The sequence below is a fragment of the Orycteropus afer genome, unplaced genomic scaffold, assembly GCF_000298275.1.
Source record: "Orycteropus afer afer isolate SDZICR_OR568_19922 unplaced genomic scaffold, OryAfe1.0 scaffold00151, whole genome shotgun sequence".
Lineage (NCBI taxonomy): Eukaryota > Metazoa > Chordata > Mammalia > Tubulidentata > Orycteropodidae > Orycteropus > Orycteropus afer.
In genome coordinates, this window is record NW_006921738.1 from 6934908 (window position 1) to 6950095 (window position 15188).

General features: G+C 41.1%; 1 protein-coding gene across 1 annotated transcript in view; it reads left to right on the forward strand.

The window, feature by feature from the left end:
- The window catches only part of PLXNC1 (plexin C1), a gene marked incomplete at its 5' end in the record, with an annotated part of 198296 nt that extends 183334 nt beyond the window's left edge, over positions 1-14962 (forward strand). Inside the window, 8 exons of the mRNA XM_007946147.1 lie at positions 3859-3913; positions 5808-5839; positions 5935-6042; positions 7256-7419; positions 9997-10144; positions 13377-13517; positions 13608-13682; positions 14858-14962. Of these exons, the coding sequence (XP_007944338.1) occupies positions 3859-3913; positions 5808-5839; positions 5935-6042; positions 7256-7419; positions 9997-10144; positions 13377-13517; positions 13608-13682; positions 14858-14962 (828 nt within the window). The remainder of the gene's footprint in view (positions 1-3858; positions 3914-5807; positions 5840-5934; positions 6043-7255; positions 7420-9996; positions 10145-13376; positions 13518-13607; positions 13683-14857) is intronic.
- Positions 14963-15188: the final 226 nt, after the last annotated feature.

Sequence of the window (15188 nt, forward strand, 5' to 3'; positions counted from 1 at the left end):
GGCTGCTGAAAACCCTGCGGAGCACAGTTTTACCCTGACACACTCGCCATGAGTCAGATCAACTCGACAGCAACTGGTTTTTATCAGGGTGTGGGGAGAGGGTACTGAGCTCCATTTGGCCTTGGGCTTCACATTCCCAAAAGGCCTCAGGTGAGAGCTTTTAACCCTGTCTCCACAAGAAGCTATACAAAGGCATTGATTGCATTGTGTGAGTGTGGTAAAAGCGTTTATTTTTCAAAAGTATACATTTAAAATCTATGACAATTTTTAAACACCTTTTGGTTTTAAAATCATTTGTTATCATTAAAGTCACCCATTCAAAGTGTGCAGTTCAGTGGTTTTCAGTGAACTCAGAGTTGTGGAACCACCGCTGCCCTCTAACGTCAGAGCACTGTCATCATCCCATACGCATTGGCAGGCCCTCTCCGTTTCCTCAACGCCTGCTTTAGGTAACCAGTAATCTACTTCCTGTCTGGAGAAATTTGCCTGCTCTGGACGTTCACATAAATGAGATTGTATGATATGTGGCCTTTTGTGACTGGCTTCTTTCGCTTAGCGTGATGTTTTTGAGGTTCATCCATGTTGTAGCATGTATTAATATTTATGTATTTTTATTGTATGGTGATTTTTTTGTGGTGTATTCATACAATGGACCAGAGTAAGGAAAAAAGAACAATCTGGTAGCCTCAACAAATAAATGAACATCACAGACTCTAAGAAGCTAGATGTAAAAGAGTGCCTACGGTATGCTTCCATTGATATGAAATGCAAGGACTGACATGAGTAATCGGTAATGATGGAAGTTAGAAAAGTGGTTTCCTCTAGATGGAGATGAGGTGGTTCTTAACCAGGAGGGAGCATGGGGCAACTTCTAGGGACCTCAAAATATTTTGTATCTTGATCTGGGTTGTGGCTACACAGGTAAATGTATAGGCGCACATTCATTGAGCAGCATACTTGAGATTGTTGTTGTTGTTGTTGTTATGTGCCGTCGAGTCGGCCCCGACTCATAGCGACCCCTCCTTGGGTTTCTGAGGCAGTATCACTACGGAAGTAGGATTGCCCAACCTTCCTTCCGAGGAGTGGCTGGTGGGTTTGAACCGCCAGCCGTCTGGTTAGCAGGCAAGTGTCTTAGCCACTATGCTACCAGAGCTCCCATACTTGAGATTAGTGAACTTTAAGCTCTTTCCTATATGTTATATTTAAATTTAAAAAAAAAGGTTTTATAAACAAATATATAGTATCTATAATTTTTATGTTTTTGTTAGTTTTTTTTTAAAAAAATAAGATATAAACAAATATATAGTATCTATAATTTTTATGTTTTTGTTAGTTTTTTTAAAAAAAAATAAGATATATGCACAGAAATAAAACAAATTATAAGTGTGCTATTGGATGAATTATCACAAAATGAGCATATCCTGTAATTGCCACCCAGACCAAGTAATAGAGTAGAACCAGCACCTTAGAAGCTGCCTCAGTTGCAGTCAATGTCATGAAACAAAATGTGTATGAACTGCTGTATGGAAAACGCATCTGCTTTGTAAACTTTCACCCAAATTACAATAAAAATAATAATAATAAGCCCCTTCTAGACTGTTCTCAATCCCTACCCCACTCTCTTCCCCAAACATCATGTTGTTGCTGTTATGTGCCGTCGAGTCGGACCCAACATAGCAACACCTCCTTGGGTTTCCAAGGCAGTATCACTATAGAAGTAGATTGCCCAACTTTCCTTCTGAGGAGTGGCTGGTGGGTTTGAACCATCAGCCTTCCCCACCAGCCTTCTGGTTACCAGTCAAGTGCCTGAGGCACTACGCTACCAGAGCTCCAATAGTTTATTTATTTTTTAAATAATATTTTATTGTATTTTAGGTGAAAGTTTACATAAATAATTAGGTTACCCTTTAACAATTTTTATACAAATTATTCCATGCCATTGGTTACAGGTTTTGCAAAGTGTCAGCATTGTCATTATTTCCATTTGGTTTCTTTGTTTGCCATGATCTAGCTTCCCTTCCCTCCTTGCCTTCTAACCTTTGTTTTTGGGTAAATGTTGACTGGTCTCGTGTAGCTCATTGTGTGAGGAAACACATTGCTACAGGTGATACTTTTTATTTTGTAAGCTAATCTATTATTTGGCTGAAGGGTGACCTGTAGAGGTAGTTTCAGTTCCATGTTCAAAGGCTTTCTTCAGGTGATGGTCTCAGGGGTTCCTCTAGTCTCTTTCAGTCCAGTAGCTCTGGCCTTTTTAAGTAATTTGAATTTTATCCTACGTTCTTCTTCCATTTTATCTGGGACCTTCTGTCTTGTCCCTGGTCAGAATAGTTGGTATTGGTAACTGGGCACCATCTAGTTCTGCTCTCAGATTTTTGAAGAGCTTGTAGTTCGTGTGGGCTAACCAACCATGGATTGGTTTCTTCTTTGAATCTTTGATTTCCATCTTTCTCTTTTTCTCTGTATGAGGAGAGACCAGTTGTTGTGTCTTAGATGACCGTCCTCAAGATATTATTCACCTAGCTCACCTGTAGCACGTTATCTTTGTGAACTATGTTATGCTGGTTGACTAAGTTGCCCCCAAGACTATGGTCCTAAGGCCCTTGAGCCAGTCAACCAATGCTACGAGTTGTTTGGCTATATCTGGGAAGCCTCCATAACTGTGACCCCATGTGATTTGTTATATATGCGGATATGTATGTAGCACACACAAGTATGCACATTTGACTTTTTTCCCAAAAAACTTTATGTAAAGGAACCATACCGTATGCATTCTTTTGTATCTGGCTTCTTTTGCTTAACATAATGATTGTGAGGTTCATCCATGTTGCATGTAGCAGAAGTATGTTCATTTTCACTGCTTTATAACATTCTGTTGTATGAATACACCCCAAATTATCTATTCATTCTAACACTGATGGACATTTGGGTGTGTGGAAATAACAAGTAGAACTATTTTATACTATCAGGACACATACCTATTTCTATTGGGTATATTCCTCAATGTGAAATTGCTTTGTCATAAGGTACATGCCAGCTTTCTATACCATAGTTTTGGAATACCTGTCTCTGCATTTCTCTATATCCTAATATGGTAAACCAGTTGCCATGGAGTTGACTCCTGACTGATAATGACCCCAAGTGTGTCAGAGCAGAGCTGTACACCATGGAGTTTTCAGTGGCTTTGTTTTTCAGAAGTGGGTCACCAGGCTTCTCTTCTGAAGCTCCTCTGAGAAGGCTTAATCATCCAATCTTTCTGTTAAACCTGAGGGTGTTAACTATTTGCACCACCCAGGAACTCCCCGAACACAGTTGTTGTTGTTGTTTGCCGTCGAGTCGGACCCAACTCATAGTGACCCCTCCTTGGGTTTCTGAGGCAGTATCACTATGGAAGTAGATTGCCCAACCTTCCTTCCGAGGAGTGGCTGGTGGGTTTGAACCACCAGCCTTCTGATTAGCAGTAAGGACCTCAAAAAATGAAATTGGCCCAGGCCTCTCTTGACCTCTGAGAAGTTGAGGTATATCTTAATACAGCCTAGTCTTCCTTTCATCCAGGGCTGGCCTGCCTGCCTTTGATCCCAAGACATCCTGGGCTGCCACCTTCTCAGTGTTCACCTCAGTGCTGCCTCTTGTTGCCTTGTCTCTCTCTTTCCCTGGACCATGAGCACATTGAGGACAGAGACAATGTCTCATCGGTATAGCCCAGCCTGCAGCATAATACCTGGAACTTAGTAATTCTTGATAAATATTTGATTCTGTGAGTGAGAGAATGTGTGATCCATTCAGCCATCTAATTCCTGGGTGCAGCTGAGAAATACATTAAATTTTGAAAACTCATATATTTTTTATCTTTGCTTTCAGATATCAAATGGATCCACTATAAAAGTATTTAAGAAGATATCAAATTTTACTTCAGGTAACCAATATAATATGTTAACCTTTTGTTCTCACTCAGCTTTATAAATTATCGCCTTTTGCCTCTCCGAGATGTATTGCTGCAAAGGTGAGATTGCGTTGTTGCTATGTAATTCTCTGAAAGTCGAGAAGAGCCATTTTGATTGTTTCTGGTGCTGAGACTGGGAGCCCTGCGAGAAGAAAAGGGCAGTGTTACAGCGGTTGGTGGGGACTGCTCAGCACTCAAGATGCTGCTACCTCTGAGCAGTCCTAAACTCAGGGCAGAAGCACAGCCCTTGTAGCTCTTGTCCAACTCCTCGGTAGGATGGGGGCTAACAGATGGGATCCCCTTGGCAAACTGAGAGGGAAGCTTGCAGATAAATCACAGGGCCCTGCAAGCGCTGAACAAACAAGATAACCCATTTAGGAAGTCATGTGACTGCCCATGTCTCACTATAGCAGTTGTATACTTCCCAGACTGTGGGGAGGGATAAACTAAATGCAGAAAGCCAGTTGCCCAGAGTCAGTTCTGAATCATGGCAATCCCATGTGTGTGTCAGACTAGAACTGCACTCCACAGGGTTTTCAGTGGCTGATTTCTTCAGAAGTAGATCTCCAGGCCTTTCCTCCGAGGCATCTGTGGGTGGACTCGAACCCCCAGCCACTTGGTTAGCAGCTGAACTCATCAGCCTTGGCACCACCTCCGAGTCCAGACAAAAAACCGTAAAAAAACCAAACCCACTGCCATGGAGTCGGATCTGACTCATAGCGACCCCTCCTTGGGTTTCTGAGATGGTATCATTACGGAAGTAGATACCCCAACCTACCTTCCAGGAGTGCTAGAAGGTTGGCAGTCAAATGCCTTAAGCACTACGCCACCAGAGCTCCAGCTCCCGTTCCAGACAAAGAAGGAGCTTTTATGGGAAAGTCAAGAGGCCCAGTCTCTAAACACATCTCCCTGATAGGCTTAGGGGCACAACAACCGTCTGTGACAAGGCCTTGAGAAAATACCTGTCCTGTTTCAGGTTTGTTTTCCAGAGAAATAATACTCCAGCCAAGAAAATCAGTCCTCAGCCCTCTGAAGGGTCCTGGCCCTTTCATCAACAGCTTCCTTCTTACACACAGCCACAGTCTCATTGGCTAGAATGTAAATTCCATTAGGGCAGGAACTGTTGATTTTTGTTAGCTTGTCCTGGAGTCGGCCCCTGACTCGTGATGACCCCATGCACAATGGAAACACTGTGTAGTCCTACGCCATCTCCAATGACCGACCGGTTGCAGGACCGACCGGTTGCAGGACAGACCATTGGGATCTATAGAGTTTTCATTGACTGATTTTCAGAAGTAGATCATCAGGCCTTTCTTGCTAGTCTGTCTTCGGCTGGAAACTGCTGAAACCTATTCAGCATCATAACAATAGGCAAGCCTCCACCGACAGATGGCAGACAGGTGGTGGCTGAGATGAGGTGCACTGGCCAGGAATCAAACCTGCGTCTTCTGCATGGAAGGCAACAATTCTACCATTGAGCCACCACTGACCCAACAGGACAACCCAACTGGATTTTTTTAAAGTCATTGCTGTGTTCCTGGTAACCCTTTGCACGTAGTAGGTGCGTAAATATTTGTTGAGTGAGTGAGACTTGAACCTCTTCTACCCCATCCTCACCAAATCTGAGCCTCTTTTTTTAACACTTCCATGGACAGGGAACATGCTTCCGATTCTAATCTCTGGTCCACAATATCTCCTCATGTTTCATAAGATTGTAAGATGCAACAGCAGGTAAAAAATGTAGTTATGAAGAGCCAACATAACCTTTTCAGTTTATACCACAAATGGGGCATTTTATGAAATGGCCAGTTAGCCCGTGGTTGTTTCGTTAATGGATTGTTCTTTCTCCCTGTCTCCTGGCATTCAGAGGTGGAATACTCAGACGACCACTGCCATTTGGTGAGTTAAGGCTTCCTTGTGCTCCTTGCTGAATTGCATGCCTTCTGTAGCATGAATGGTCTCCTCGGGTAACGCTTCTACTGTCTTCCCTTTAGATTTTACCAGATTCAGAAGCATTCCAAGATGTGCAAGGAAAAAGACATCGAGGGAAGCACAAGTTCAAAGTAAAAGAAATGTATCTGACAAAGCTGCTGTCGACTAAGGTACACTTACTGTTCTGGGGGCGCTTTTACGGCTGCCTTGGGGGTGTATGATGTGTTTGACTTAATTTCCACTGAAGTGTGAAAATGCTACAAATCCCTTGTGCCTCCCAGCAAAGCAAAATGAAAGTTTAAATTGTAAACACTTCCTACCCCTTTCTTTCTTTTTTATAAACTGCAAAGATAACAGCACTTTATAAATTTCCACTGTAACATCTTCAATCAGGGCTTTAATATTGTTCCCAGTCCCTTTATCCACCATTTCACTATTGTTATTTTTTAGGTTGACAGCGTAATTATTCCTTTTTGTTTACTTGTTACTATCTATGAGCAGTGAAATTCTCTCTTTGAATTGCAAATAAAATGAAGGAGGGAGGGGGGTCAGTGACTGTAAACCTACTAAATCTTATAGATTTCTATTTTTTTCATTTTAAAATTAAGAATTCTATTCATATATAAAAGTGTCGGATGTGAAAGCCAGTGGAATGCCAAATCAGGAGCCAATTTTTCATTATCTGGCTTTTGGGAGGATTAACAGAAATCTCTGGTGGTCCTTTTTCTTTTTTTTTCTGAAATGACTAGCAATGTAAATGCTATTATCTACCCCTGGCCCCAGTAACTTGATGGACATGCTTCTTCAGATTACAGCAGAGAATCCGCTTAGAGTTTAGTAGATTTGTTTAGTGAGCAAAGGACAGCCAGAGCCTCTTGATTTTCTCAGCTGTCTCACAGAGCTCTGCCTATTTGGTTTTTGTAAAACACTCAAATGCTTTGGAAAGGACACAACAAAACCCCATGATGGAAATATATGCAGCAGAAAAAATTCCGAGAACAGGGCAGCATCACTGGAGTTTTTCTAGGTTGAACATAACTAATCAAAGCCAAACATCCATGGCTCCTTGGTTTATATATACAGCCCTACAACTGACATTTCATCTGCTAGAGATTTCTAAGATATCCTCCCTGTTGACTAAACAATGTTGTTATCAGCAAGAAGCTTATGAACCAAATTTAAACCTGGGCATGGATTTTCAGGACCTTTGTCCCATACTGTGAGTGTTGGCCTCATTTGACAATTTTATTTATCTTCTCTTTTGCTTTTCTCTGTTTTGCATGTTATAGTCGCTAAACTTGGATCTCATTTTCTGTCACGTTTTCAAAACTGCTACCATATATATATATATTAAAATCTCACGAATCGGATGTTCTCTTTCAGGTGGCAATTCATTCTGTGCTTGAAAAACTTTTTAGAAGCATCTGGAGTTTACCCAATAGCAGAGCCCCATTTGCTATAAAATACTTTTTTGACTTTTTGGATGCCCAGGCTGAAAATAAAAAAATCACAGATCCTGATGTTGTACATATTTGGAAAACAAACAGGTGGGAATGTAGGCGATTATTGACTGTTTTCAAGAATCTGGGACAGAATATTAACTAAAATTGAGGGCAAAGATAGGAAGATTCTTTATCCCTACATCAGAATCTTTGGGCTTGGTAAGCGAGCATGTCAAAATAGTTTCTTGCTCTGTTGCTATTTTTAAACAATAAATAAAACCACTTCAATGCTGAGAAATCTATTCTTCAGGATTAGATAAACAAAATCTGTTATCTTTAATGCATGAAGAAGATTACCTAAAATGTTAATGCAAATTTAGCTTGACCAGAAGGATGGGAAATGAGTATTTTGTGGAATTATCATACAATGTTTTCATTGGACAGGACCTTTTTATTTGTTCCTAAAGGATCAGTCACTTTGCAATTTCCAAACTGTCTTCCCACTGCACGCTCAAGTAGGGGGTTAGCCAGACTTTTTTTTTTTTTTTAATTGATTTGAAGTTTATTTAATATATGCTTTGCAAGTCAGGCAACACTAGTTCTTTAGTTGAAGTGTTGTCTAGCCAGACCATTTTAATTAAGTATTAAAAGCAGAAGTTTCAGAGTCCACTTCTGAATTTCTTTAATCCACAAACCAAAAACAACCAAACTCACTGCTGTCGAGTCGATTTTGATTCATAGTGACCCCTCCTTGGGTTTCTGAGGAGTATCACTACAGAAGTAGATTGCCCAACCTTCCTTCTGAGGAGTGGATGGTGGGTTTGAACCGCCAGCCTTCTGGTTAGCAGTCATATGCCTTAGGCACTGCACCACCAGGCCTATTCCAAATCTTTGTTTGGGCTCACTCCCTTCCTTTCAGGAGCTCTGTTTGCTTATACTCTGATTCTGTATAGAAATGTCTGCTTCAGCCTTATCAAAGATAGTGCTTAGATACCATGAGAGTTAACCCAAGGTTTGTTTTGTTTTCTTTGTTAACATTTTATCTCAAGCAGAGGCAAGACATCCAGATTTATTCTAAATGTCTGCAATAAAGAGACATAGCTCATTACCTTTATTCGATATACTTTGTACATGAGCTGAGTAAGACTCAGAGTTATGATGTACAACTTCTCAGTGCAAGCTCAAGACCTTCTAAGCATTGAGGTTTGCCCCAGACCATTTTAAGTAAGTATGAAAAGCTGAAGTTTCAGAGCCTAGGCCTGAGTTTCTCCCATTTAATCCACGTGTAGCCCAACTTTCTGCTGTTGTTTACTCCCTTCCTGTGTTCTAGCCTTGTATTCCCATGCCAGGTTACTCCCACACCAGGTATGGGTGCTGCAGCCCACCACTGCACCATGAATGCAGTGACATCTGAGCAAGGGCAGCAGCCATGACAATAGAGATGAAAGTGCCTTTAGGCTGTTGATGGAGCAGCCATATATGGTGGGGCCAGAGTTGGACTTTGACACTTCTCAAGTTCATATTTAAATATTTATTTGAGTACCTACTATATGCCAAGCACTGTTATAGGTGCTGGAGATATAAACCAGTTTCTTTTGAGTCACTTCCAACTCATGGTGACCCCATGTGTGTCAGAGTAGAACTCAGTTCCCTAGGATTTTCAATGGCTGGTTTTTCAAAAAATAGATTGCCAGGCCTTTTTTCCAGGATACCTCTGGAGGGACTTGCACTTCTAACCTTTCGATTAGCACCTGAGTGTGTTAACTATTTGCATCACCCAGGGGCTGCTGGATATATATTTTTAACACAGTCAAAAATCCATGTCCTCATGGAGCTTACATTTTAATGGGTAAAGACAGACTCTAAATAAAATAGATCAAGTATAGTATACGAGGTTATGAGTGCAGTGGAGGAAATGGGAAAGGAGAATAAAGAGTGTCAGGATAGACTGATTAGAGAAGGCCTCACTGGGATGATGACATTTGAGTCAAGTTTTGAAAGCGATGAGAAGTGAGGACAACCTATGAAACTCTTAGGCAAGAGAGTTTCAGCAGACAGACAACAGGAGCAAAAGTCCTGGGGCAGGAGCTGGCTTGACATGCTTGGAGAACAGCGAGGAGGCCGATTTAGTTGGAATGAGTGAGGTGGAAAGTAGTAGATGAGGGCACGGGCCCAGACCACGTAGGGCTTTCTCCTGTGAGGAGATGGAAAGCCATAGAGGATTTTGAGCAGAGGAGAGATGTGACCTGATTCCACATTAAAAGGATCACTGGTAGTTGTGTAGAGCATAAACTCTCAGTAGCTGGGGATTATAACCCAGGTGAGATATGGCGGTAGCTTGGACCAGCGTGTAGCACTTAGAGGGAGTGAGGAGAGGTCAGAATCTAGAGATCTGAGTATGAGATGTTCTCATTGGTAACACCATCTAATATGATCAAGAACTATCTGGAGAAAATTCTCATCCATTTTCATCCTTCTCCTCCTCTAGTCCTTCCTCTCAGTAGCCCTGTCATTTTAACCCTTTCTAGTTCTCTCTCAGTGATAATGCCATCTGTTGCTTGGTATGTTTGCCAAAGCAGACTTGTATACTTTGATTACAGGGATACAAAATGCCCATTTACAAATTGTGATGAGCATATGAATGGCCCTGTTTGAAAGAGATTTCTCTCTCCTTTTGAACAGCCTTCCTCTTCGCTTCTGGGTAAACATCCTGAAGAACCCTCAGTTTGTCTTTGACATTAAGAAGACGCCGCACATAGACGGCTGTTTGTCAGTGATTGCCCAGGCGTTCATGGATGCATTTTCTCTCACAGAGCAGCAACTCGGGAAGGTAGGCTCCGCTGTGGTACTTCTTGTTCGTCCTCCTGTGAATTTGAAGCACTCTTTCTTGTAAACATTTTCTACTCTGTCAAAAATAATAAACGATTGGCCTAAACCACACCAGCTGAAAAGTAGCCAGTGATGGTCACTGTAATTCACTTTACTCCAAAATCTGTCTCATTTATTTCTATTTTTAATGTAGTGTTTTTTAAAGTGAAAGCTGAAATATTAGATTACTAGCCTTACCCTATTGCAGAACTCTGCCTGTGGAAAAATTGCTTTGTTTCCTAGAGAAAACAGGTTACAGACACTGATAAAACATTAGCCCAGTGTGTGACATTATTGAAATTTGCCCAAATTAGGTCCATCTGAACATACATAAGAGAGTCTCTATTTGAATATGACAAATCACTTATGGGGATGAAAATCTTGCCTGAGATTTATATCACTACTGGTTTGCCAGTTTATAATCAAAACATGAATATTGTTTTCCTGTGGTTTTCTTGGGAGCTGCAGTGGCATAGTGCCTGAGGCATTTGACTGCTACCCAGAAGGCTGGTGGTTCAAACCCACCAGCCACTCCTTGGAAGGAAGATGGGGCAATCTCCTTCCGTAGAGACACAGCCTTGGAAACCCCAGGAGGCGTCACTATGAGTTGAATCAACTCAATGGCAGTGAGTTTGGTTTGGTGTGATGGTTTTCTTGGTTGATCAAAAGCCCCAAGCAAGCAAAGCAAGAGAAAAATACAGAGCAAACTTTGAAGGAGGTGTTTTAGTCTTCTGTGGGCACTCCACAATACACTGAACTGAGTAATATCTGCACCTAATGCATTTCAGAAAATCTTTTAACATGGAACTGTGGCTCTTTGGTAGGAGATGTGAAAAGTGCCTGGGATGAACAGTGATTGTTGTTCATAAGCACCTCAGACTACTAGTCTGAATCTAAATTCTCCATTGCCACTATCCTACAGAATAAATCTGCTTTTACTTTTGTGTTTCCAAGCATTGCCGCGTCTCTCAAGGTGGAGGAATCCTTGGACTTTGACTGTCTTCTTCCTCCTTTCTTTCCCCCAACCTGTCTCCTCACTCAGTTGGTTACCACTCACTCCTGCCTCCAAAATGTCTTGTGTTCTTTTCATTCCTGTGCCTTATCTTGTCATCCCTTCTCTGCTGGAGTAATAATTGCTTCCTCACCACTATCTGTTGTCTGTTGTCCACCCCATCTCCCAAACTTTTCCTTTTCACTGTGTCTCAAGTGATCTTTCTAAAACATAAGCCTGATCTTGTGAGTTCCCTGCTAAAAAAATTTTAAACACTTCCTATCACCCACCAGGCAACAATCTTCCCAGTGGCACCTGGCCCTTCCTGATTAGCCCTCTATTTTTTCTTCCAACCTCATCATTTTCTGGCATATATTCTCTGTGCTACAGCTCTACTTTACACTGTGATCTTGTTTTCACATCTCTTGTTCATCTCCTTCCTGTCTCACCACCACTCCATCTAGTAAAATTCATTCATTGAACAAACATGATTTCCAAATGTGTACCAGAAGCTACGAGGCTCAGAGCAGTCTATACCTACTTGGGATCTTCTCCTCATCTATTTCCCACACCACTTTCTTCATGTGACTAATACAGTTGTTCTTAGTACCCAGCATAGTTAAAGACACTTAAACATTTATTTATTCACAGTAAAAATGGTTGTTTATTGATTGCTATATTCTTGGTATATTTCAGTTAATCTCACAAGAACCATATAAGGCAGTTATTACCCTCATTGTATAGTTAAGGAAATTGATATTCTGAGAGGTTGCAAGTCTTGCCTAAAATCACACCATGTAGCAGAATTATGATCCCTGGTATAGTCTTTATCTTTATACCCTCCTAGTAATTACTTAGGCGCTCTGGTAGCATAGTCCCTAAAGGCACTTGACTGCTAACCAGAAGGCTGGCGGTTCAAACCCACCAGCCACTCCTCGGAAGGAAGATGGGGCAATCTACTTCCACAGTGATACTGCCTTGGAAACCCAAGGAGGGTCGCTATGAGTCAGGTCTGACTTGACGGCATATAACAAGAAGAAGTAATTACTTATACTAAGGAATGAGTAAGTTTGTCTTCCCAACTAGATTGTAAGCTTCATAAGGTTAGTTACTGGTCCCTTTCATCTTTTTATACCCAATGCCTTCCATAGTGCCTGGCTGAATGTTTATTGAATGAATGAATGAGTGATCACACTTAAATCTGACAAATGAAAACATCTCAGTAATATCTCTGGTGGCATAGTGCCTAATGCATTTGACTGCTAACCAAAAGGCTAGCGGTTCAAAGCCACCAACCCAATCACTCCTCGGAAGGAAGGTCGGGCAATTTACTTCAGTACAGATACTACCTCAGAAACCCAAGGAGGGGTCACTATGAGTAGAATCGACTCAACAGCAGTGAGTTTGGAGTTTGGTTTTTTTTTTTAGGCATCCTTTAGAATGATTCATCAAGTCACTGGTTCAGTTTCAGATACTCTTTGAATTGTCATGGGACATGAACCATATCATTATGTCACCTATCTTCCCTGAGTAGAATTTTTTTAATTGTGTGAAAAATAATTTTTTAAAATAAAATTTTCACTTATTTTCAGTATTATCAGTTATAATTACATAAAAACATTCAAACTGCCCCGAAGATCTAGGCAAAATCAGACACCACCGTCACCAATACTAATGACCTTGTATTTCCTTGAGAAAACTGAAAGATCTTTATATTCTAATGAAATAAAAGGGACAAGCAGAAAAATCTGCACTGCCAATTAGTTACCAGTATCGTGGTTATATAAAGGGCTCAATCAGACCTACAATCAAGTCTTTTATAAATGCCAAAATTCACTGGTGGGTGAGGATGAGAGCAAATGTTTTAATTCAGGCTTTTTACAACCATTAGTGATGAACTATGATTGAAATAAGTTCCATTGTTACAGTAACTCAAAATCATCCAAAAATAATAATTTTAGTTCTTTTATGAGAGGAAGGCAGAATATATTAGCATTTAATCTGCCTGAAAATAACAGTGAGTCACCAGAACTACATAGATGGCAGTCAGTCATTCAGTCAACAACATTTATCAAGGCCTGCTGCCTGAAGCCTTGTTACCAGGAGATAGTACTGGTGGCAGAGGTTCGGATAAATTGGTACTATTATAGATTCCTCTTTTTTACTCTTTCTGCCATGATTGCTTTTTTTTTTCCCCCTTCAGGAAGCACCAACTAATAAACTTCTCTATGCCAAGGATATCCCAACCTATAAAGAGGAAGTAAAATCTTACTACAAAGCAATCAGGGATTTGCCTCCATTGTCATCTTCAGAAATGGAAGAATTCTTAACTCAGGAATCTAAGGTATCATTAGAAAACAGACATAACTTATATTTGGATACATCTTTAAAAATAAACATTCAGAATTTCTTAATAGGCCTTTCTTTCTTTAAGAAACACGAAAATGAATTTAATGAAGAAGTGGCCTTGACAGAAATCTACAAATACATCGTAAAGTATTTTGATGAGGTAAGATTTTAAACAATTAAAAACAAACCAAACTATGAATCAACCACAAGGAATGGGTATATAGCATTCTATGGGTCTCCGGACAGCTCTGGCATCCCGAACCAGAGAGGGAGGCCAGGAAGGCTGTCTGAGATGGGGGTTCCTGGCACCAAGCCAGACCCTGCACGTGGCTGCCCCTCCCAAGTTTTATCATGCTGCCCACCTTTGGACCAGCCTGAACTTACCTTTGAGTTTCTGTGGCCTACAGCCACACTGACCCAAAATAACTGTGATGAGCAGCGGTCCTATTAAATGGGGCCAGTTTGTCCTGGATTGTCTGCTAAAATGAGAGCTAAACTCGTTAAGCCACCTAGATTCTGTATTCAATAGCTATATGAATAACTACAACATATTTCTGACTTAAAAACTATTTCAATAAACCATACTCCTTTATGATTAATTCTCCTAAATCTGGATTTTTTTTTCTTTGGGAATTCACACAGACACATTCATCAGATGCGCTGTTTCCAAATATATGTTAATCCCCCCTTCCGATTCCCCCCACTCAGTCATGCTGGGCCAGGCTATCCATGTCAGTGGTGAGAATAGCTCACCCATTCCATTTGCTACTTGAAGATCAAGTGAAACGCTAAGGTAGGGTAGAGGCAATGAGTTCCTTCAACATGTTAAGCATCCCTCTTTCCAGGGGCTAGGGGTGAGAAGGGAAGCACTGGGGAGGGGAAAGAAGAGGAGGGACTACACTGCACACGATGGGAGGGAAGAGGGGAGGGAAGTATTTGTCTCTTACCAGGATGCCCCTGCCTGCTGCATTGATGGAGAAATACTTGCTTGCATGTTGGCTGTCCAGGAATGCTTGCTGTGCTTGGAATGGCTGTGACATAATGCATAAAGCAGGGCCTTGAAGTCTGGCCCCATATTTGTAAGCAAATAGTTGGTATTTCTCATGAGCTTCTATTTTAAGCCAAAGTGGTGTTGATCCTGTGATAATGACTTAGCAAAACAACTTCCAAAGTGAGTATGCAAATGATTGGAGAAAATGTCGGCATCTGTTTCATACAGATTTTACTGCTCACAGCATCAGGAATGCAAAAATAAATAAATAAATAAAAACCCCAAACAAACCACTTTAATGATAAAGTGACAATATCTAAAATAACTGTTCTAATTGTCAACAGATTCTAAATAAACTAGAAAGAGAACGAGGGCTGGAAGAAGCTCAGAAACAACTCTTGCATGTAAAAGTCTTATTTGATGAAAAGAAGAAATGCAAGTGGATGTGAGCGCTCGGGGGCCTGGCTTTTAATCTGGCAAAGTTCTTCAGACGACTTGGGAGCCCAATCACAGCTTGAGCTACTCTGTGTCGTTGATTTTTTAAGTTTGCACATAGGTTCCACTTTGAGCATTGTCAAGAGACCAAGGTACATGCACAGCTTTTAGAAAGCAGACCAAACATTGTGCCTGTGAGAACCCTTCTGTAAATAGAGCTGAAGTGGTTGTTGCAAACAG